Raw genomic sequence first — 26,359 nt, 5'->3', positions numbered from 1 at the left:
ACTTACAGTGCTAGGTTTGGATTTAATTAAACAGTTGAAATAGAATTAGTTACTTACAGTGTTAGGTTTCGACCTAATTAAACAGTTGAAGTGGCATTAGTTATTACAGTGTTAGGCTTGGACCTAATTAAATAGTTAAAGAAGTGTTAGTTACTTACAGTGTTAGGTTTGGAGCTAATTAAAGTTAGGGAAGCGTTAGTTACTTAGTTAGGTTTGGATCTAATTAAACAGTTGAAGTGGCACTAGTTACTTACAGTGTTGAGTTTGGATCTAATTAAACAGTTGAAATGGCATTCGTTACTTAGAGTTTTGGGTTTGGTTTCAACATTAATCAGAGTAAAGATATTCACATGAGATATGTTTGTGTTTTGAGTATTTTATATGAAGCGATGAATTATGTGATATAAACATCTATTAGTTTGTTTTGAATTTGGCGCAAAGCTACTCGAGGGCTATCTGCGCTAGCCGTCCCTAATTTAGCAATGTAAGACTAGAGGGCAGCTAGTCATTACCACCCACCGCCAGCACTTGGACTACATTTTTACAAACGAATAGTGGGACTTGCCGTAACATTATAACGCCCCCAAGGCTGAAAGAGCGAGCATGTTTGTACGACGGGGACTCGAACCCGCGACTCTCAGATTACGAGTCGAACGCTTTAACCCAACTGGCCATGCAGGGCCATTCTATCAGTGTACGGTTTTTGTTTGGCATTTTGTGCAAAGGTATATAAAGTCTCCCATTCAGCAAAAATAGATTAGAGGGAAGACATCTAATCAATACACTCACCGCCAACACTTGGACTATTCTTTTTCCAACAAATCGTGGATTGACTGCCATATTTATAAGGCCGTCATGGCTGAAAGGGAGAGCGTGTTCAGGGACGGGGAGTTAGTGAAAGGAGCACATAATATGGAATATACGATATGAGGTCCTGCCAGTGTACAGAACACATGATATAAAGACCTGTCCAAGTGAGGAAAATACGATGTGAGGTCCTGCCAGTGTACAGAACACATGATATAAAGACCTGTCCAAGTGAGGAAAACACGATGTGAGGTCCTGCCAGTGTACAGAACACATGATATAAAGACCTGTCCAAGTGAGGAAAACACGATGTGAGGTCCTGCCAGTGTACAGAACACATGATATAAAGACCTGTCCCAGTGAGGAAAACACGATGTGAGGTCCTGCCAGTGTACAGAACACATGATATAAAGACCTATTCTAGTGAGGAACACACGATGTGAGGTCCTGCCAGTGTATAGAACACGATATAAAGACCTGTCCCAGTGAGGAAAACACGATGTGAGGTCCTGCCAGTGTATAGAACACATGATATAAAGACCTATTCTAGTGAGGAACACACGATGTGAGGTCCTGCCAGTGTATAGAACACGATATAAAGACCTATTCTAGTGAGGAACACACGATGTGAGGCCCTGTCTGTGTATAGAACACATGATATAAAGGCCTATTCTAGTGAGGAAAACACGATGTAAGGTCCTGTTTGTGTACAGAGCACGTGACATAAAGACATGTCCTTGTCGGATCACGTGATGTGACGCCACACCTTTATCGAAGCACACAATTTAAGTTTTACTTCCACAATCGTCTTACATATTGTATCTAATAAACTAACAGAAGAAGAGAAGGAAAGTTAAACTCTGACGAATAGTCTTCTTTATGTGTTTTTCATTCATTTCATGATATTTTTATAGTTCGTTATTTATTTCTAATAGTTTGACAGTTTACTGTCGTGCAACGAACGTTCATTGTGAAGTAAAAGTTCAAACTTTCTTCAGATTTTGTTTTCGTTGAACCTACATTTTAGGCCATTCTAATATGTTGTTTAATTACGTTACTTGCTAGACCCATGTGTACATCGTCCAAGGTTATTGTGTGTTGTTTGTGTCATGAAAGTTGTGAAAAAAATATGGCCTGAGGTAATGGAACATTTCCAAGGGTGAGTGTAGTAGAAACCACTGTGTTGTAAGCCATTGGATACCATTTCAAATTATCCGAAGCACGTGGTAAGGAAGTGACGAAAATTACAGCCTACGCCCACACTCGCAGTTATTTGTTTTGGCGCCTAAAACGAACCAATCGTATGACTAAATCTTATAAACTTGATGTCAAACGCCACTTCGTTTCACGCGCAAAGTCAAGTGACATCAACCACTAATGATTCAGCCATTTGTGACGTCGTGTGGAAAGTAAGTGTAATGTCACGTGATGAATATGTCATTTCCGGTATGATTAGCCTGATACATGAAAATAATCTCATTTTCATGGGCGGCATGAAGATTCTACGACGAATAACAGTTAAGGACTGAAGTTCGTGACAGGTAAGTGTTTAGTTTTATCGTATAGTAAGGTTTAATCGACAACGAAACAAACAAAAACATCTAGGTTTCGTATAGCAACAGTTAATAACTTATAAATACAACTATACTTTTATGAATTTTATGTATGACGTTTAAAATTGGCCTTACTGCGCGAGATTCGAATACATTTTAATTCAAAATCTCACAAAATAAAATTAGATTATTCAATACATCCTAAAACAGTTCAAACTTCCATATCCAGTCAAGCAGTCAGTAATTTTAATTAATTGTACACCTCAAACACAGGTGTGAAGCGATATCCTTACAACCAGTTTGAACAAATTTGTTGTAATTTTAGTTTTATTAGGCTGTTACGTATAGATATAACTTCAATCAACAGCAAATAACTTATTTTAAATGTCTTTCCTAAACAAACTTACTGACTTTATCTGATATCTGTGACAACTTATTCACATACTTGGTATCTGTAACAACTGATTCACATGCTTAGCGTCTGTAACAACTGATTCACGTACTTGGTATCACTGATTCGCATACTTGGTATCTGTAACAACTGATTCACATACTTGGTATCTGTAACAACTGATTCACGTACTTGGTATCTGTAATAACTGATTCACTTGCTTAGCACCTGTAACAACTGATTCAGGTGCTTAGCATCTGTAACAACTGATTCACATGCTTAGCGTCTGTAACAACTGATTCACGTACTTGGTATCACTGATTCGCATACTTGGTATCTGTAACAACTGATTCACATACTTGGTATCTGTAACAACTGATTCACGTAGGTATCTGTAATAACTGTTTCACTAACTTGGTATCGGTTACAACTGATTCATGTGCTTGGTATCACTGATTCACATACTTGTTTTCTGTATAATAACTGATTCATATATCTTGTATCTATAATAACTGATATTCACGTAGTAGATAGTGCAGTATTAATATATTTTGTTTATGTACATACTGTAAGGTATATCTAATTATATTTTACGTATGGCGATACAAGTTATACGTATTGTAAAATATTTTCAATTTCATGTTACGTATGACACTACATATCGTACGTTCTGTAAGGTATATCCAATTATATTGTGTGTACGGTGCTACAAGCTGAATTGAAAAACAGATAAGTTACAAAAGAAGAAATCCGAATCCTAATCAGTGCTTTTAACAGTTATTCTAGTCTGTTCCCTGAACAAGTAACATAAAGAATAAAGTGGTTAGAATGAAGCGCCACCTAAGAAACCTCCAACCTTTTTGGTTTTTTATGCTAGTAATTTAATAATAATTACTCTTCTAAAAGACCGACTTGAGGGAGGTATGTGTAATAACTTGTAGTTTAGTCAATTACGTTTAGTTTTGCAATACAATGTACAGTTTTCTTTTGTTTGTTATATTTAAATATAACGCGGCCGTTAGTGAGCGAACTTTCAAACTGCTAGAGGGCCTGGCTCCTGTCCTTGACGCGGCTTGAAACAAAGGGATAACTTGCAGAATTGGAAGTGAAGGCTATAGACGTTATTTTGTGCTAAGTCGAAATTATTAGTGGTAAAAACATTACATCAGCAACGTTGATTGGTTTTGAATCAAATGTATTAATGTTGGAGATATTAAGTACGACAGACATTCCTGCTTTTCTGATTGCCAGAAGATAATCTGACATTAACCAACATAGATCAAATAAAACCCTTACATCACGGAAAAGACAAATAAGTAAAAATAGCCCGTGTGTCTTAAAAACATCAATATCGAACATTGTTGAGATGTGACTCTTGAGGTACCACGGAGGTCAATGACGCTTAACCTTCCATCACTTTTCTTTCAATTTAAATTCTTGTTCACGCATTGAAAAATTTAAACAAGTCAATTTTGAAGCGTAGAAGCTCTAAGAAAAGTACAAAAAAAAACAAAATATTTTGTTGGTTTGATTTTTTTCCCCTATGATTTCCTTCCATCGAACGGAGGTTTTTTTTTTGGGGGGGGGACCGAATCGTTCAGTGGGTGAATAGCTATGGAACATTGGATGTCGAGTCGGAACACTTTGGGTCAAAGTGTGAGCACTTTTAAGTCTGTTTAAAATGCTGGTAGTCGGGTCATAAATTATTAAATCTGCGATAATAAAACAACATCAGGTGAGGGTCAAGTGATATCATGTGTTCCGAATGTTTGGTTTTGCGGTGCTTCTGCCAGTCATGTGGAACGACAGCTTCAAGAGCGACTGGAGCAATCCTGTTGTCGCGCACACAGAAAGAAAAATAAAACATACTTGAATGCTGCAGTGTACACTCTTCAACTAGACAGACGTCGTGGGCGTTCGCAAAATGATTTTGAGAAAACAAAACGTAGGCCATTCTTTTTATTATTACGCGCCACATCATTAATGCGGGATCCAATTGCATTATGGCAACATTATGTAAATGTCCTGGACCCTTTGTTAAAGATGTTTTGTATGTGTTACTGTTATTAAAAAGATTATAACATATACATTAGAGTAAGAAATTTAAACTTCAAGTGTCTTCCACAGGACTGTAAGTTGTTATAGCACCACATGTACTAACGCTGTTTTAAAAATAAAAGTTCACTTTAAACTGACAAAAAGGAATTTGTTGGTAGTTATCTGAGAACTAATAAATTAAATCTTTGCAATACTCAAGAGTTTGTGTCAGTTGTAGCTGTCAGTGTTAGCCTTAAACTAAACAAGACGGACGCTGGTTCACAAAAACAACTCTTGGTCATCATGAACCATAGTTTGTGTCAGTTGTAGCTGTCATTGTTAGCCTTAGCTAAACAAGACAGACGCTGCTTCACAAAGACAGCATCACTAATTGTACCAACCTTGTGATTTTTGAAGCTCTGTTTGGCCATTAAAATCCATTATATAAAACGTCAAGAACGAAACTTTCTGGACTGTCGAAACTTAAAACTAACTCCAATAAAATATGTTGATAAATTAAATTATTTCAATGAACTTCGTTACAGTATTTTCCGTTTTATACAACTTAATAACACTACTACTGTTACTATTTGTTTTCCGTTTCATACAACTTAATAACATTACTACTGTTACTATTTGTTTTCCGTTTCATACAACTTAATAACACTACTACTGTTACTATTTGTTTTCCGTTTCATACAACTTAATAACATTACTACTGTTACTATTTGTTTTCCGTTTCATACAACTTAATAACATTACTACTGTTACTATTTGTTTTCCGTTTCATACAACTTAATAACATTACTACTGTTACTATTTGTTTTCCGTTTCATACAACTTAATAACATTACTACTGTTACTATTTGTTTTCCGTTTCATACAACTTAATAACACTACTACTGTTACTATTTATTTTCCGTTTCATACAACTTAATAACATTACTACTGTTACTATTTGTTTTCCGTTTCATACAACTTAATAACACTACTACTGTTACTATTTATTTTCCGTTTCATACAACTTAATAACATTACTATTGTTACTATTTGTTTTCCGTTTCATACAACTTAATAACATTAATACTGTTATTATTTTAATTTCTCGCTACTACCACACTGTCTTCAGATGCTTCTGAGATAAAAAAACATCGAACTAAGATGACAAATTTATCCACGTGACACGCCGTTAATCATTTAGTTGTTATCGTGTGTTTTCACGGAAAAAATTAAAAACAAATCGTACATTCATGTTATACGTTAGTAATAACGTCTTCACAGCTGATTTTTAGAACTTATTAGCTAAATCACTGCGTTTTGTAGCTAGTGTATAAAACTGATTAGTTGAAATCATAAGGCCTCTTTCATAGGCCATTCAGGATTTATTTAAACTTATTTTTACTGATTGATTCAGAAGTATTATAATCAAACTTAAGAACTACCGTGACGGAATAACAACAAGAAGTAAAAAAAAAGATAACAAAATGCTGGAAGAAACAAAGACTTTATATCTCCAGATGTTATTGTTTAATAGTTTTCATAACCACTTTTATTTCACGTTATTTTGTATATGAACACGAGCTGATTACTTCACGTGACACTAAGAACTGTAATAAATAAGTAATAATGAAAATCAAACTTTTGAAGTTTATATGTTGTGTAGAACAAATTTTCAATTAGCTAGTTTGACATTTTCTCTGAATGATTGGAAAGACATTTCAAATAAAATATTCGAATCGATGTTAAAGACAAAATAAATACACAATATTGTGTTATTAAACTGTACTCTCAAAAACTCATTTGTCCATTGTTTGAATAAAATTGTTAATAATCACAACTCACGTACTTAATTTAGTTCACAACATGACATTTGGTGTTCATGAAAACTAATGATCATAACCGGCCCGTAGTATTCTGGTATTGGGCGTAAGATGTCTTTGGTACTGATCTGGCAGCCGTGATCCAGTTGACATATTCTTATCGACGTTCACTCAATTTTTAGGAAGATCTAACAAAATTAAATTACTAAAGAAGGTCACAACGAAACTGTGGCCCTCTAGCGGCACAGCGGCATGCCTGCGGACTTACAACGTTAGAAACCAGGTTTCGATGCTAGTCGTGGGAAGAGAACAGGTAGACGACTGTGTAGCTTTCTACTTACCTACAAACATACCGAAACTATGTTCTCTAAAATTCCTGGGAAAGACAAGGTGCTGGAAATATATGATATTCCAGTATCAGCCAAGACACTTATATTTTATTTTAGCTAATAGTGAACCACCTGCCTCGGACATCAAACACTGAATTTTAGCATTATATGTCACAAAGAAAAGCTTACCACAGAGTCAATATAGGTCATAAAGGGAACAAAAGAAATTGTGTTTTTGTGACTGACGTGACGTATAATACACCTAAAAATTTCTAAAAATGATTTTGTTTGTTTGACATTTCATGTAGAGACTTGTGAATTATCTAGTTTTCTAATTCGACTTTTAGCATCAAATTTTCCAACTTATCTCCAGCTCTGCGATAAATAAACCAAATCCTTACGTCTCTGTCCACTGTTTGTTCATTCTCTGTAAATATCACAGTTCTAAATGGGCCAGACCTTGTCTGGTGGTTAGCAAGCTCAAAACTTAAATACTATCTACGAAACAAAAATGCCGTCTGTAATTTGACGTCGCGCATGATACGCTAAAATAATAACTCTCAAATTCTATTATTCCTTGAGATAAAAGGCAGTTTTGAGTGCAATGTAGTAGCATGCTGCCTTCTACTGCAGTCTGTTACTTGAAATTGGAGACGGATATAGAAGCTACTTGTGTAGCTTTGCACGAAAAGTTGAAGCTCATTTTTAAACCAAGCCAAGATTCGAAAACCTCAAAGAATTTCTTCATTGTTTTCAACGTCTACAACAGTTGGTGAAAAATTCATATTTCCTGGTTCTAAAAGGTGTGGAGTCATAATTAACAAGTTTCAGGAAATTGAGAAGCAGTTACATGTTTCCATGACAACATATACTTGCTGTAATAGAATATCTTGCATAATATGACCTTTCCTGTCATAGAAAATATAAGGCCTTAAATATATTGATCCTGACTGTTTATAAAGTGTAGACATGGTATGAATGTGGTCTTAAATATACTGATCCTGACTGTTTATAAAGTGTAGACATGGTATAAATGTGGCCTTAAATATACTGATCCTGACTGTTCATAAAGTGGTGACATGGTATAAATGTGGCCTTCAATTTCTGATCCTGACTGTTTATAAAGTGTAGACATGGTATAAATGTGGCCTTCAATTTCTGATCCTGACTGTTTATAAAGTGTAGACATGGTATAAATGTGGCCTTCAATTTCTGATCCTGACTGTTTATAAAGTGTAGACATGGTATAAATGTGGCCTTAAATATACTGATTCTGACTGTTTATAAAGTGTAGACATGGTATAAATGTGGCCTTAAATATACTGATCCTGACTGTTTATAAAGTGTAGACATGGTATAAATGTGGCCTTAAATATACTGATCCTAACTGTTTATAAAGTGTAGACATGGTATGAATGTGGTCTTAAATATACTGATCCTGGCTGTTTATAAAGTGTAGACATGGTATAAATGCGGCCTTAAATATACTGATCCTGGCTGTTTATAAAGTGTAGACATGGTATGAATGTGGCCCTAAATATACTGATCCTGACTGTTTATAAAGTGTAGACATAGTATGACTGTGGTCTTAAATATACTGATTCTGACTGTTTATAAAGTGTAGACATGGTATAAATGTGGCCTTAAATATACTGATTCTGACTGTTTATAAAGTGTAGACATGGTATAAATGCGGCCTTAAATATACTGATCCTGACTGTTTATAAAGTGTAGACATGGTATAAATGTGGCCTTAAATATACTGATCCTGACTGTTTATAAAGTGTAGACATGGTATGAATGTGGTCTTAAATATACTGATCCTGGCTGTTTATAAAGTGTAGACATGGTATAAATGCGGCCTTAAATATACTGATCCTGGCTGTTTATAAAGTGTAGACATGGTATGAATGTGGCCCTAAATATACTGATCCTGACTGTTTATAAAGTGTAGACATAGTATGACTGTGGTCTTAAATATACTGATCCTGACTGTTTATAAAGTGTAGACATGGTATAAATGTGGCCTTAAATATACTGATCCTGACTGTTTATAAAGTGGTGACATGGTATAAATGTGGCCTTCAATTTCTGATCCTGACTGTTTATAAAGTGTAGACATGGTATAAATGTGGCCTTAAATATACTGATCCTGACTGTTTATAAAGTGTAGACATGGTATGAATGTGGCCTTCAATTTCTGATCCTGACTGTTTATAAAGTGTAGACATAGTATGAATGTGGCCTTAAATATACTGATCCTGACTGTTTATAAAGTGTAGACATGGTATGAATGTGGTCTTAAATATACTGATCCTGACTGTTTATAAAGTGTAGACATGGTATGAATGTGGTCTTAAATATACTGATCCTGACTGTTTATAAAGTGTAGACATGGTATAAATGTGGCCTTAAATATACTGATCCTGACTGTTTATAAAGTGGTGACATGGTATAAATGTGGCCTTCAATTTCTGATCCTGACTGTTTATAAAGTGTAGACATGGTATAAATGTGGCCTTCAATTTCTGATCCTGACTGTTTATAAAGTGTAGACATGGTATAAATGTGGCCTTAAATATACTGATTCTGACTGTTTATAAAGTGTAGACATGGTATAAATGTGGCCTTAAATATACTGATCCTGACTGTTTATAAAGTGTAGACATGGTATAAATGTGGCCTTAAATATACTGATCCTAACTGTTTATAAAGTGTAGACATGGTATGAATGTGGTTTTAAATATACTGATCCTGGCTGTTTATAAAGTGTAGACATGGTATAAATGCGGCCTTAAATATACTGATCCTGGCTGTTTATAAAGTGTAGACATGGTATGAATGTGGCCCTAAATATACTGATCCTGACTGTTTATAAAGTGTAGACATAGTATGACTGTGGTCTTAAATATACTGATTCTGACTGTTTATAAAGTGTAGACATGGTATAAATGTGGCCTTAAATATACTGATTCTGACTGTTTATAAAGTGTAGACATGGTATAAATGCGGCCTTAAATATACTGATCCTGACTGTTTATAAAGTGTAGACATGGTATAAATGTGGCCTTAAATATACTGATCCTGACTGTTTATAAAGTGTAGACATGGTATGAATGTGGTCTTAAATATACTGATCCTGGCTGTTTATAAAGTGTAGACATGGTATAAATGCGGCCTTAAATATACTGATCCTGGCTGTTTATAAAGTGTAGACATGGTATGAATGTGGCCCTAAATATACTGATCCTGACTGTTTATAAAGTGTAGACATAGTATGACTGTGGTCTTAAATATACTGATTCTGACTGTTTATAAAGTGTAGACATGGTATAAATGTGGCCTTAAATATACTGATTCTGACTGTTTATAAAGTGTAGACATGGTATAAATGCGGCCTTAAATATACTGATCCTGGCTGTTTATAAAGTGTAGACATGGTATAAATGTGGCCTTAAATATACTGATCCTGACTGTTTATAAAGTGTAGACGTGGCATAAATGTGGCCTTCAATTTCTGATCCTGACTGTTTATAAAGTGTAGACATAGTATGAATGTGGCCTTAAATATACTGATCCTGACTGTTTATAAAGTGTAGACATGGTATGAATGTGGTCTTAAATATACTGATCCTGACTGTTTATAAAGTGTAGACATGGTATGAATGTGGTCTTAAATATACTGATCCTGACTGTTTATAAAGTGTAGACATGGTATAAATGTGGCCTTAAATATACTGATCCTGACTGTTTATAAAGTGGTGACATGGTATAAATGTGGCCTTCAATTTCTGATCCTGACTGTTTATAAAGTGTAGACATGGTATAAATGCGGCCTTAAATATACTGATCCCGACTGTTCATAAAGTGTAGTCATAGAGTAGATTTGGTTTTAGTGGAGTGTACTGTTTCCATTGGCAGTAACAGGATCATTACCTATAAACTATATGTGAGGTATGGCGTTGAACTATAACTAAAGACAGGTGTACATATTGGATATTTTGTTCAAACAAAAATGTCTGCCCGATTTTGTAGGGCTACAAATAAAGTAAAGTGTTATAGGTTGAACGGTTAAAATTATGTTTGTTTCAACATTTCTTGTTAATCAAGCAACAACAACAACAAATCCTCCCTCTACGTTAGGCTGTTATTATTCTTCCCCCAACTCCTCACCCTGACGTCCCTTCACTCGCCAACAAAAGCCGCCATTGAAAACTAAGTAATAAAACAGATACGATACAATTAATTCTAAAATAGACATTGCTGTAAAGTTAGCTAATAATGAAAACAAACTACTTGTAACTCAAAACATTAGCACAAAGACTAAGAAACTATCTTCTGCACTTTAATATGTCCAGTTTGGTGTTTCAGGTTCTCGTGATTGTGGAATTCCCATTAGGGCTCGTGACCTTGAGAAACAGTGAACGTGAAATAAATCTCTCAGAGGTTAAAGTTCAGTCTTTGAATAACAGTTTTCAAAAATCTTTAGGTTCACATAAGTTTGGTCTTAAATATTATTTTGACTGTTTTCCACTTCACTAAGACTTGCAGGACCGAAGGACAGCATATGAAAGTGTCCAAACTAGCTCCCAAATTTTCCTACGAATACTTTGTTCCAAAAGTGTCATTTTTTTCGTTAATTAAGGATAAGATATTATTAATTGAGGCACGTGTCTATACATTTATAAATAGACAACCAACATATAAAGTATTTTTGCAAAAGTGTTGGCTTCTATTAATTCCTTATCGAGGGTAGCCAACTGTTTGTTTGTTTGTTTTTGAATTTCGCGCAAAGCTACACGAGGGCTATTTGCACTAATCGTCCCTAAGACTAGAGGGAAGGCGGCTAGTCATTACCACCGATCACCAGCTCTTGAGCTAGCCCTTTACCAATGAATAGTGGGATTTACCATTACATTATAACGCCTCTATGGCTGGTAGGGCAAGCCTAGCGCCCCAACCACTTGGCCATTGTAGCCAGCTGATAAACCAGCGTGTTCTAATCATGACGAGTACATAATCCAGGGTACATCGGGACATTAAACTAGTTGCGTTATTTACTGGTTTTGTTAATTTTTCGTTTTATCTTGTTTTCGTCCAAAGATTTGTGGTACTCGAGTAAATTATTTCTACTGTAAAATAAATTCATCGCTCAGAAACGGAGATGGTTACAGACACTGTGCTGTAATCGTAACATCTTGTGTGTAAAAGGATAAATCGATTTAGTCAACTCATATGTATGAAAAAAAGTTCGATTTTTTTACTACTTCTCATTTAGTGAGATGATTTCTCAAAGCCTTCAACACATCTTAAGTGTTTTTTGTATAACTTGCTTGACCTCTATCTGATGTCGATACACTTAAATCATGACTTCGAAAAAATCCCTGTCACGCGCGTCTCTAACGGCCTGCCTATGTAAAATGACAGGAATTTAAAAACCATATTCGGTAGAGAGACGCTTTGGAATAATGTGGAGTAGAATCACGTGATATTCCACTGACGCACGTGGTCGCGTGTTCCACGTGACTCGCCCGTTCAAATGCTAGGTGGCACGTAATAGGTTCGTAATATTCAAGCCATTCAGCCGACACTAGTTAGAAACTAAACTTGGTACTTTCGTCTTATGACGTCGGTAATTTTTTTTACCCATTCATATAATTGTTAAATGTCTTGTCAACGAATAGACAGAATGAGATCTCTCTCAAACAACAGCGCTGTTGTGCTTGTTTCGGAGTAGCGTGTACAATTGTTTGTAAGACACACGTAACCGAAGCTAGGTTTCACAAAAACGATCAATCACCAAGCTCCACCACCACCAGTAGCACGGAAAGTCAGCGGACTCAGACCGCCAGTGGGCAAAGCATAGATAGTCCATTGCGTGGCTTTGTACTCAAGTCCAAACAAACAGAATCAATCACCAAATAATTAATAAAGTTCAAACCTACCAATCTTTACTTTATAAACGTTTCTTTCTCAACTAGTTTACCTTATCACGAAGTTACGCTGTGTTCTCCGTAGGGATGGAACCCCAAATTCGAGTATTATAAGCTTTCAAGTTTATCACTGTGCCATTGGAAGACAGGTTTATATATTTAAACGTATATACATATTTTAGTTATGTAGCGCTCAGGCCGTGAAAGTGGGTTTTCTCGGGGTACTCCCGTTTCCCCCAACAGCAAAATCTTTGGCATTGGATCTGTAGGTCCCAGCCACATTCTTACATGATCCTGAAAAGAGCCGTTGATTCTTTTATTCAGTTATAGTTTATCAAGTCATAGTTAATTTTAAATCAACTCGCCAGCCGCCATTGTACTCCGTCCTAGGTCTGGCTCACTTCACTCATGCCGCCCTCGTCCAGTTCTCCCGTCTTTCTTATCACTCTCAATTACCCCACTCTACCCTAAAAATGTCAAAATTGAAATGAAGGAAAAACCCATGTAAATTTTAACAATTTCTCACGTGAGGGGACGAAGAGGAACCACAACGTTCCTGAACACCTCAGTTGGAGAGATAATTCTTCAGATTTCTCTCTCTCTAAACTAAACCCCTGCCACGTTAGTTTGCGTGTTTTTTTTTGCTAGTTATGTATGTATATTTATTTTTACAGGCTTAGCGTGATGGTTAGGGAGCTTTTCTCCCAATCTTCGGGTCGAAGGTTCAAGTCCCGTTACCGAAATTGCAAGCAATTTCACCCGTGGGGGGGTTTATAACGTAACGGTAAATCTCATTGTTTGTCGGTAAAGAGTAACCTAAGAGTTGGGAGTGTGTGGAGTTAACTAGCTGCCTTACTTCCAGCCTACCACTTTAAAAGCAGAAACAACTGGTCAAGATATCCTTCGAGTAGCTTTGTGTTAAGTTTCATAAGCTAACGCACGCACATACATACATATATATATGTGTGTGTGTGTGTAACTTTAGAACAGAAATACTTCTCTTTTGTAATAACTGTAACAGGCTCCAGCCTGGGCAGGCGGTTATGGCGTAATCTGAGGGTCACGGGTTCGAATCTTCGTCACGCCAAACATTCTTACCCTTTCAGCCGTCGGGGCTTTATAGAGTGACGGTCACTCTCACTATTCGTTGGTAAAATAATAGCCCAAGAGTTGGCGGTGGGTGGTGATGATTAGTTGCCTTTCTTCTAGTCTTAAACTGCTAAATTAGGGACGGGTAACGCAGATAGCCCTCGTGTAGCTTTTCTCAAATTTAAAAACAGACAAACAAGCAAAGAACTGTAACGATGTACGAAAAGCTACCTCCAAATACACCAGGGAAGGAAGGCAAGTGTACCCACTGCTAGTTTTTTCTTTATACAGCTTAATCGAATAGTTCAAAGCGCGGGCTGCAAATCGTGAACCGTCAGATTCACAATCCGAACATGCTACTCCCTGGGCTACATCCGTCCCGTGAAAACTGATATTTAAACCTACACTTATTTTGTACCATTTTCGATATTTCTGTCCCTCTGGTGGGACATCGGTAAGTTTTCGGATTTATAATGTTAAATTCTAGGGTTCTATTTCTGGCTTCGGAAGTAGCAGACAGCTCAATGCGGCTTTGCTCTGAAACACTGAACGAATTTGATATACTTATGTTTTATTTCTGTATACGATATATGAAGTATTAGATTTTTCAAAGATTATATATTTCCAGGTGTACAGCATCAGTGGTGGTCCTAATGTTCTTGACAGACTGGGGGTTAATTTGGTGGACACTACAGTCCAAGGTAAACCAAGCAATTCTGGTTTTATCAAACAGCAATACCTGCGAAATTACGGTGTCGTAAAAATAATACGTATATGTTATTTTATGGCGAAGATTACTGTTATAGGCTATTAGATCGGTATATGGTGAGTGCATAATTATTTCTTTTATTGGTTTATTTTCTTTGGATTTCTTATATCACGCTTGGTTAGCTGCTTACGTTACCGTGTTGTTATCTATTTCCATTACATTTATGAAATATTATTTGATTATATCTAATTATTCACAGAACCATATAGTTTATAGGTTTTAGGAAATTTTCAATATCAAGGTTTTTTATTTTTTTAAGGCATCAAGGAGAGTAACTTGAAAACTATCCTAGGACTATTTTTCAGCTTCTCTCGCTATAAGCAAACTCAAAATACGACAGCGACCTCTAGGACCAGTCAATCAAACTACTTTAGTAGTACTAACCCTTCTGAAACAGAAGAATGCTTTCCAAGTATGTTAGTTACCCATAACATTTTTTCTTAATTTTTATAAGTGTTGCTCGAATAATGAAACTTCAAAAAAAAGGTAGTTTTAACTTGTTATGTGTGTGTGTTTGTTGTTTTTTTTAAGTTTTCTATGAAAGTACAGACTCAGACTCTACGTACCAAAGTTATCTCTGTTGTTCTGATGATATGTTAAACGCGACTTCGTTTAAAACATTTATACTGATGTGTTTAGACAACTAACAATCAAAACAGTATAAGACTTTTCTTTACGTCATAAAAATTTTCTGATCAAAACTAAGTTACGTATAGACTTAAGATTGGACTAAAAAAGAATTATAAATAACTTAATTAATGAAACAACCCTAACAAAAAGACTAAAAATCCAATATTGTACAGTAGACCAGGAAATCTAAATCTTATAGCTATTACCATGCATAAGATCATTAGTTGGATAACCTCACTAACAATGGAAAGATATTCGGCCATAATCCCAATTATACTTTTTGATTTTTAACCAGTTTAGAAAATATGAAGTAGTGCTAAATTTACACACACACGAATCCAATGAAGGAAAATGCTCTTCATAGGTTTAACTGGTTCGTTAGCTTAAAGGCTTATAATATTAAAAATTGGGTTTGATACTGTGGTGGGCAAAGTACAGAGATCTCATTACGTAGCTTTGTGGTTAATAACAAAAAATCGTAACTTAATTATAATTCATAAAATTGTGGGCGTAGTGCTATTTTGCAGAGTGTGATATTGTATTATATATATATATATATTTTATTGTCGTATCTCTTTATGTTAGAAAGCTATATAAATAAATAAGGATAGGTCCTTCATTTTTTGTGGATCATATAGACACCTGTAGCTTTTAAACTTTTTATCTTAAACTATTTGCATAATTTATTCACTTCTGATTGACAGATATATAAATCACATTTAATTCTGTATATTTTCCATTGTCACACACACACACACACACACAAATCGGCCTGGCATAGCAAGTGGTTAGGGCACTCGACTCGTAATATGAGGGTCGCGGGTTCGAATACCTGTCGCACCAAACATGCTCGCCTTTTCAGCTGTGGGAGCGTTATAATGTTCGGTCAATCCCACTATTCGTTGAGAAAAGGTTAGTCCAAGAATTGGCGGTAGGTAGTGATGACTAGCTGCCTTCCCTCTAGTCTTACACTGCAAAATTAGAGACGGCTAACGCAGAAAGCCCTCGTGTAGCTTTTATGCGAAATTGAAACAAACAAACATACAAAAAAGACAGCATATTAAAGTACTATAATTTTTCGTTATTAATAAAATGGCCTGCTCTTTAGGACATGTTATGTTGTTTTTTAGGTTCTACAATTTGCCACTTACTAATTCCCTGAGAACTCAAGGAAGTTAGTAATACTCTCACTAAGAATCATAACGGCAGTTATCAAGATAATAAATCATTACTAGGAAATATAAGGGCTGTTGCTAAGATAATGAATTTTTACTGAGAAACATAAGGTCTGTTACTAAGAGAATAAACAGTTGTTAAGAAGTGGAAGTTTTATTAATAAACAGGACTGTTACTGAGAAACTAAACCGTTAGTAAGCATAGTATCAGGGCTATTATTAACAAACCTGTGCTATTACTGAGAGACTGTAGTGTTACAGTTGGAGAGTTTTAGACTCCTAGAACACTGTTGGGTTACTTCACTCTCTCTCTCTTTTTTGTAAAATTGTTATGGCCATATGATGATTTAGGATCATTGTTTTTCACCAGGTGTATAATTTCGAGAAACGGACACAAAAACATAAAATGCCTTTTTTTTTGTATGCCTGCCATGAGAAGAAACATTGCTTAGAAAGTCATCAAGGTCAAATTATTGCCGTAATTCTACTTTTGCGAATTCTTTGTTGTTTTTGTTTTTTGTTCAGGTAAATGTTGAACGTAAGTAATTCTTGGTTCCAATGCTTTTGATTTCTTTATATATGTGATTTTTTTTTTCTATTTGCTCAATTTTTCGTACGAATTTTCAACCACTTTCGGACCACTCGTATTTCTTCTCAATTACTTTTAATTATTCTAACAACAATTAACTAATTATACACATATATTAATTAAATTTATTTATTTTTGTTGTTCACTATTTATAATTATATTTATTTTTCTTTCTGGTTAAATTCTGAAGTAGGTTACCAACCCTTTCGAAACCTTCGATTCGTCGGGGACCTAATTCGCATTTTACTAGTTTACCAGCTCCCTCTACCGTTACTTTTAATCGAAGACATGTAAATCAAGGAGAAAGAGATAGGAATAAAACTGCGACTGGAAGCTCTCTAACAGGTAGCAACATTTGGTGCTTATTTTAAGTAGAATATGGTTTACAATCAGTGTAACAAAAATGTTATTTTATGGAAGAAAAAAGTTTTTATTACTATTTAAGGGCTCAGAACAAATTTAAAACACTTCATACAAGACAGAGTAAATTTTGTATATTTTAACTAGCTTCATGAAACACAATTAACTTGTATTATGTAAAAATGTTTTATAGAAATTCGTTAATATTTAGGGATTACTCTTCCTCGTCTTGTCTTGTTTTTGTTGAAAGTGGTGCTATCTATTGGAACTTTCTGTGTACTTATTTTAATTTTTACAACTTAACCCTTAGAGTACTATGAATATACAGTTTGCAGTATACTTACATACAGAGCTATAATAACGACCAAGACTTTGGACCTTCCCGTCATCTGGCCAAAGAAGTTTTTCACTAGTCAGACTACTGGATAAATTGAGTTTAAATTACAAATTAAACTTTATAAACTTTGCTCTTGATTTAATGAAGAATTTCAAGTTTATTACGTTTGTATGTAGTTAACTAGTCAGGTTTTCAGTCGATTATTTTTGTTAAAAAGATATAACCAATCAGATTCAGATACTAGTATTTGTTATAACAATACAACCAATCAGATTCAGATACTAGTATTTATTATAACATTACAACCAATCAGATTCAGTCACTTTCATATATTGGAATAATATAACATGTATGACGTTCAAAAATAAGGGTGAGCCTGCTTTTCATACTAGGGAACATAACTTTGACTTTAATTGATATGGAGGAATATTTCATCTTTCAAAGTGTGCATTTAAACGGAAGATGATCATTTTGCAAACATCCATGAGAAAGATTTGGAATTTTAACGGGCTGCAAATGAAATAAACGGAGATGACGTTTCGGAACTTCAAATGAAATAAAATGATACGAAGTTTCGGAACTTCAATTGAAAAATGAAAGTATATGACGTTTCGGAATTTCAACTGGAAGAAAAGGATACAACGTTTCGGAACTTCAGCTGAAAGGAAATGAGAAGACGTTTCGAAACTTCTGTTTAAAAGAGGAAATCCGAGCGTAACAAGATTAATTGAAATGCATATTTGTACAAATGTTCGTACATTGATTCTGCTGTTCCGAAGTAAGAACATCTCAAATTTCTAGCATCTTTTACCACAACCAATCTGTGAGTTGCCAAACCGTGAGACAATAATAAAAAAGGTCGCTCCACGTAATTAAGCGTGAGTTAAACCAGAAATATAGTGATATCTCTAGGAGCGCATAAAGTAAGAAAGAAAAATACCAAATGGCCATCAAGCTATTTAACCTGCTGACCTAACTTTCATGCCACGCTCAGTGAAAAAAAAAAACACCATTAGAACCCGCTAGGACTCAGCAGGATAGAGTTGACTGACTCGTAATTGGGCCGTGAAAAATCACTAACTGTATCCGGTGGAAAACTAACTATATTTTGACATTATATAAAATAGAACATACCAGCAGAGCTCTCGAGCTTACAGAGTGGTCTTGTTAGGATAACGTGAAATCGTCCTATTATTCATTTCAATAGCAACAACTACACGTGGTTGGACTCGTGGGAGTAATGTTTCGAAAACGTGGAAAATCGACTTTAAAATGGAACCGACTCGCCCGCCTTCTTTTCATGTTTTGATGTTTCTCGAGGAAAATAAAGATTGTGTTAAGGCGTACAGATAGGTTATTATCGGATAGACTTATTCACAAAATATATTCAACCATGCGGATAACAGACTTTCATGTGTTCTATTTGAATCTGCCGTTTTGTTTACTCTGATTAAAATAATATATATATATATATATATATTCAGATATTTATATATAATAACTCGCGTTTGTGTCCAAGTATGAAGTTTCAACTTTGTTTATTTTTATTTTTTTGGAATCTCTACGAATTCCCGGATGTATCATAAAAATATTATACTGTTCCTCCTTAGTATTGGCTAACAGATTAATAACGACAGAGGACGCTTGATCTATTCGAACAGCTGCATAAACGAAATAAACAAATATGTCGCTATAGCAACTTAACGCTTTGTATTATTAGCCGAGCTCGTTAAAGCTTGCTTATTACATTTCGTGTAGGGCTTCTCGATAGCGATCTGCGCTGACCGTCTTGAAATTTGGACTACTCACGAATAATGGAATTGATAGTAACATCATAACGTATCCATGACTGAAAAGGTGAGCATATTCGCCCAAGTGTTTCCATCCCATAGACTACGAATCGAGTGCTCTAACCAATAGACAATGCTGGGTCCCCATTTTCTGAGGCAAATCGCGAATGAAATATTCATCTGAGCACAGGACTTCAATATCGGTTAGGTCCTTACGTTTTTATGTCACTCTCTTTAGTGTACTTAAAAGAAACGAATTGATTTCCAGATGGGCTGGTCGTGCTCAGAAGGTGGATCTGATGGTTCGTAGTTCATGATCTGTCGCTACAGAAATACACTGTACGCGCTGGGGTTGAGAGTACAGTAGCTATAACGGTGACGATCGAATCCCACTGTCAAGAGTATCACAAGAGCACTGAACATAGTTGCTGACCTCCTTCTAGTCTGCTGGCTAGCCCTATTTTTAGTTTTTCTCCAAAGTTCTAAGACAACCAAAAAATCCATAATTTCAATTTCTGATACAGTTAAATGCTTCTAACTGTTCAACGAATTTCTAGTTACTTTGAAGAATCGTTTCATTTTTGTCTGTTTGTTCATAATGGGCTATCTGTACTTTACCCACCATGAGTATCGAAACCCGGTTTCTAGCATTGTAAGTTCTTCAGACATACCGCTGTGACGCTGAGGACTTCATTTTTGAAGTAATTTAAGAAAAATGTAACAGTTAAATAATGTTTTCATGACGTACGTAATTAAAACAACAATACTAATGTATGTTTACGCACCAAAATTGAATCAGTTGTTATAAGTTTGAAATAATTATTTTCCACGAAGAAAAAAATTTGCGTATTTCTCATTTTACCAAACAAAAGTAGTCCAAACTAGCAAATAGTCGCAGATTTTAACATTTTATTTGCTGACCAATCAAAAATGGCCATGAATTTTTTCTCGTTGCTAGGTTGTGAGGATACGCTCCTATTGTAGCCGCTTTACAAAGCGCCGAGTCCGGGAAGTGTTTTAGTTCCAAAAGTGGTTGGCAGGGGTTGTTTAAAGGTAGTAGTTATAATAATAAAAGCGGGATTTTCAAGGTTTAAGATTTTTTCTAAATATCCTTAAAATTATGCAGCTCAGTTTGTGGTACCGGTATAGTTAGTGTTAATATTTCTGACCGCTTCTCTTAGCTTCTCTTTTTTTTTTTTTTAGATTGTTTATATATATGTATATATATATATTTTTTTTCATAGAGCTTAAATCGTTGAGCATTAAGAACGTTATTTAATTATTAGGGTCCCTCGCGGTAATAACATGTGTTGATGATACCGTAGATGGCGCCGCGGGCAGTAACTGGTCATCATCGCCTGCTCTCTGTCATTTTGATAATTTTTGACATGAAAAGTTTAATTGGACAAGATTAACCAAAGCTAACAACTTCAGGTACATGAACCATTAAATTCTAGACTGTTAAGAAAAAAATGCTTATAAAATATCTTCTTGGAAGGCAGTAGACTAGAAAAGAGCGAGTTAATTATAGTGTTAACTGGTAGATCGGATTTGTTTCTCATTCTGTAATGACTGTGCTTTGTAAGGCTAGTGATAATAATGGCTTGGCGCCTTCATTTTAATTCGCTTTGTCCTGAACTTGGGAACGATTATAGATTTTAACCAGCAATAGTTATTAATATCCTAAAGTGATTAAAGTAAGATTGTTTGCGAGAATGCAAGAAGAATTTTTTTATATTACTAGTAGGTCAGAAACGAGTATTCCAGTGAAAGGTAAACCTAACAAATTAAGGTTTCATCGTTTTAAGCCTAAGTCACAGCATAGCGATACAGAAAAAACTTCACAAACTACGAAAGGAAACTCGTTACGTTTTATGCAGTATTTTTTACAAACTGTATGTATAACAGTAGTTATTAAGAAAGTACTTAAAGATTTTGATTTTTTTACATTGTATAAACTTCTAAAAATGTCTATGTCGTATTGATACTTGTTTGGTTGTTATAATCATGATTATAAATATTATTTGTTTGTTTGTTTGTTTTTAATTTCGCGCAAAGCTACACGAGAACTATCTGTGCTAGCCGTCCCTAATTTCGCAGTGTAAGACTGGAGGGAAGGCAGCTAGTCATCACCACCCACCTCCAACTCTTGGGCTATTCTTTTACCAACGAATAGTGGGATTGAGCGTGACATTATAACGCACCCACGGCTGAAAGGGCGAGCATATTTAGTGTGACGGGGATTCGAACCCGCGACTTTCGGATTATAAAGAGAAGCTTATTAAATAATTTTAAATGAAATACATGGATTTAATTGTAATTATTTTTGTTGTTATTTTGATGTACACATACGTTTCTATTTTTGAAATGTTGTAACCGTATTCTGCTGCATAGTACTAGTGTACTAGATAGTACTAGTTCTGGTATCAAAGTAATTTTATTTTAAAAACCGTTAACCAAAACGCTGTCTAGATTTATATTAAGCGGAGTGTTGTGTTTTATCTATATACGTATATCGAATTTCAGTTTGATAGATACAGAACTAAAATAGTACACAATTATCTTTTACGTATTTGTAACTACGTACATTAGTATTTTTTTATTTCTTATTTTGACACACTTGAGCATTTTCGGCCGCTAGATGGATAGCAATGATTGAGGTAAGTGTGTTGTCGTAAGCTGAGTTCATATTTGCTTATAGGGCTCAAATATTCTACATGGAAAGTTTGACCTTAGGGGGGAGCTTTTTTTTTTTTTTTCATGAGATTGTTTACAACAATAAACTAGGGTATTTTCTCATTTTAAAACCATTCACGGTTTTATTTCGAGAGATCTACCAAAAACAATTAGACTAAGAAAACTTGTGCTATGTTTCTATTGCAGAAAACATGAAGAGTCAATTCTGATTACAATTTATGTAAAATTAATTCCCAGGCCAACAGATTTATTTCTTTAAACCTGTCGTATATCATCTTCGTAAACAACAGCGTTGTTACAAGTCTCAAGATGATGTGTTACTTTCCACGCCATCTAGGGGATGAAATAGAAGGTTAAGATTTTTCTATTAAAAAGAAAAACCCGAAACACTTTTCGATCTCTTTAGCTGTTATTTAATATCAAAAAATTAAAATTTAAAGAACTGTATACAAAAGCTTAACGATTTACCTAAACATATATCAAGAAAGTCAAACAAATATTCGGTTTAAACAGCTGGAAGTAACCATTTGTCAGTAAAGTTTCTGTCCGCACGCAAACACGAATGATACACACATCTTGTCAAGACGGAAGTCTCAGTCAACTCTTTCGTCACGTAGCTTACAGTCAGATGTATCTAGAGAAATAAATGACTGTATGCTCAACTTTCTCGGAAGACAATGGACCGTACAAGACCAAAAGATGGCGTTTTACATAGTAAATGAGAAGACAGTGGACTATACAAGACCACAAAACGGAGTAAAGCTTAGTTATACCGTAGGAGGCAGTATACAGTGTAAGAGCACATACAGCGCATTGCGAAGAAACACCTCGGAAAGTAGTGGACCGTACAAGATGACAAAAGATATGTTGTAATTAGACAACACTGTAAATTGGAGATTTCATCAAAGACTAAATGTTATAGTGTGTAATGGTATTGGAAAACTAGTTACTGAAAAAAGAAAAAAATTGTTAGAAAATTATGAATTAATATATGTTGTTTGGGCTATTTTAATTTTACTGATGAATGAAATAAAACATCCTGCTTGTTTAATTGGAGTTAAGCCTGTCATGGTCTTGTGGTTAGGATATTCGCCTCGCAATTTATGAGTCGTGAGTTCGACTCCCGTTACTGAATATGCTCGGTTTTTCAGCTGTTAGGGCGTTACATTGTTACGATCAATCCTACTTTTCTTTAGTAGGCCAAGAGCTAATGGTCTGTTACTGCTAAATTATGGAAAGCTAGAACAGACGACCTTCGAATAGGATAACATTTATAAGGTAGAACACATTTCATTAAGTTGTTTCTGTGGTTGTTATGTATCTATGAAGAAGATGGACAACTTGTGCACTAGTGTTGTTAGGATACAATAGTGTTTGACAGAAGATTGGAGAAATGTTATGTCAAAGTAAATAGGACGTGAACAACAAGCACGAGTGAACAAATAAACAAAATATCTTCTCACAAAAATTGTTTGTATTTCTTGTTGTGACTTCAACTGGGTACTGCTTGTATTTCTTGTTGTGACTTCAACTGGGTACTGCATTAAAAATGCTTTTCAAAACTTCCGTCCAGGACAGAGGAATAATGTTGTATTGCGCTTTCAAATCAAACAAATTTACAGAAAACCTGATACAATATCCTACTATCCTCAGATTATCTACGTAAACATATATCCTAAATAACATATTCGAGGAAGAGCGCTTCCAACTCATAACAACCTGTCCGAGTCACCCTTTGAGATGAATTTGCTCTGTCCCAGGCAGTGAACACGGACACTGAATTAAAATGGTACAAACTTCTATGAGATACTCATTGACGTATGTAACAAAATGATTAGTAGATGTTTACGATCTTTCAATATCCGTTTTACACGGATGTTACATTAAATACACGCAAAATACAAACACCAAAACTTAGAAAAAATTACACGAATATATCTTTCTAGGGGTATTTTTAAACTAGGTTTGGAATAATGAAAACTAACTGTGACATCATTTCAGTTATCTCAAAATTCATTGTCACTGGAACTCGCAAGGATAACATCAATGCCTTTAATGCGACACAAGGGGGTGAAACACTTTGTAACAATGTGTCTGAAGGTTTTCTATCAACGTCAGCAGTGTATATTTTTATTGGCAGGTAACACCGATACTTCGTGGTGATCAAGCAAAAAAAAAAAAAACACACTCGAACAATAAACTTATACCATTAACTACCAGCATGTTGAGTGATTTCATGTTTTTATCTGTTACAACACACTGTGTGATTACCTGACCGAAACTTGGGCAAACTTGATTGTTAGACCTGTTGGTTAGGGGCGCTCGATTCTCATTCTTCTGGTCGCGAGTTCGAATTCCCGTCATCAAACATACTTGACCTTTCAAACGTGGGTGGAAGCGTTATAGTGGGTGATGTTGATTAACTGTCTCTTTTCTAGTCTATCACTGCTAAATTAGGGGCAGATAGCCCTCGTGTAATTTTGGGAAAATTCAAAACAACACAAACTAAGCCATTTATTTTCTGTGTTAAGTACATAAAAAACATTTATTGCAATACTGGTAGAATTTTGTTTCATCTTTGACGTGTGGATCGTATATTACAAACATATTTATTGACTCGAAAACAAAATGATGCATAAATGATTGAAAACAGATGAATTCACGATCCACTAAGGCTTTTTGCTTCGTCAGTAGCCCTAGGTTTAACATTGTAATCTCTTCCTAAAGCCTGAAGCTTTGAAGGTTTTAATTATTTAATTATTTTTGTTTTCTTCTGAGGGTGGACCACAATATTGAAACCCCCCATTCTGTTGGATCATCACGTCTTAGTAATTCAAGGATTAATACGAAGACAGCCAATCTCATGGTATATCTTTCAGATGTTGATATCAGTAAATAAACTGTTTGTATCGAAGCTGGGCTTACGTTCCATTGAATCGTTCAACATGTTCTCTAATATGTAAGTAATTTTATTTTAGAGTGCCCCCAGTGGTACAACGGCATGCCTGCGGACTTACACCGCTAGAAATCGAGTTTCTATACCTGTTGTGGGCAGATCACAAATAACCCATTGTTTAGCTTTGTGTTTAACTTTATACAAACAATCCCGGCATGTGCAGGGGGTTAAGGCACTCGACCCGTACTCCGAGGGTCGCGGGTTCGAATCCCCGTCATACCAAACATTCTTGCCCTTTTAGCCGTGGGGGTGTTATAAAGTAACGGTCAATCCCACTATTCGTATGTAAAAGAGTAGCCCTCCAGTCTCACACTACTAAATTAGGAACGGCTAGCGCAGATAGCCCTCTAGTAGCTTTGCGCGAAATTCAAAACAAACCAATCATACAAACAAATATTTTATAGGTGATATTATGTCTCAACCGATGGATCCAGTGGGAGGGGTTGTAATCTTACTCTGTGTAATTCGTGAAAAAAAACTCGAATTTTTTATGAAATAGTCTTTCTGTAGCGAACTAACTGATGTGTTTGTGGTTGAAACTGGTATTCACGTTGTAAACAACGCATGGGTAATTTATCACTCACCCATTGAGATAAAGATTAAAATCACACACATGGCGTTTACCAGTCTTCATTCAGGCCACCCCAGATCCTTAACCGAAAAGTAGAATAGTACTGACGCATGTTAGTTCAGTTTTTGTTTTCTATTGGTCTAGTGTCTTGGCAAGTATCATCCTATTGGGCCCTAATAACTGTAATCGGACTATGTGTTTAAAGTAATTAGCTCTTATTCGTAATTATCCTTAAACTTCACTAAGTGTCATATGCGACACTGGTCACTACGTCCTGACAGGTCAGAAGAAGGGACACCGTTTTGAAGCCAGTGACCTTGGCTATCAGAAAGTGTCGAGTTTTTCAGTAAACAACTGCTCTGCAAGTGTAGGAATAGACAAACATTCCAGTGTTTTTCGTGACGTAAGTAGCGTTACTAGTGTATTCTTAGCTTAGGCTTAACGACATATAACTTGTAAGCTAATTGATGTTTTCAACGATCAAAAAAAAACGTTACACCTCAAACATTTTTTTTAGCTTTAACAA

General features: G+C 35.3%; 1 protein-coding gene across 7 annotated transcripts in view; it reads left to right on the top strand.

Annotated features, from left to right (window-relative positions):
- The first annotated feature begins 1,734 nt into the window (after nucleotides 1–1,734).
- LOC143244168 (uncharacterized) overlaps nucleotides 1,735–26,359 on the top strand; it is a 136,679-nt gene continuing 112,054 nt past the window's right edge. For 2 of the 7 annotated variants that reach the window (XM_076488353.1, XM_076488350.1), the window contains exons 1-4: nucleotides 1,735–2,348; nucleotides 14,588–14,660; nucleotides 14,988–15,140; nucleotides 17,313–17,467. In XM_076488353.1, coding sequence (XP_076344468.1) covers nucleotides 15,130–15,140; nucleotides 17,313–17,467 — 166 coding nt within the window. In that variant the 5' untranslated portion in view covers nucleotides 1,735–2,348; nucleotides 14,588–14,660; nucleotides 14,988–15,129. Of the gene's footprint in view, nucleotides 2,349–14,587; nucleotides 14,785–14,987; nucleotides 15,141–17,312; nucleotides 17,468–25,971; nucleotides 26,237–26,359 lie in introns of those variants that run through there. The other 5 variants (XM_076488352.1, XM_076488357.1, XM_076488351.1 and 2 more) reach the window with 5 other exon arrangements.

The sequence above is a fragment of the Tachypleus tridentatus genome, chromosome 2 (genome assembly GCF_004210375.1).
Source record: "Tachypleus tridentatus isolate NWPU-2018 chromosome 2, ASM421037v1, whole genome shotgun sequence".
NCBI classification, from domain to species: Eukaryota; Metazoa; Arthropoda; class Merostomata; order Xiphosura; family Limulidae; genus Tachypleus; species Tachypleus tridentatus.
The sequence above is the reverse complement of the archived record's forward strand: the minus strand, read 5'-3'. Positions and strand labels throughout refer to the sequence as shown.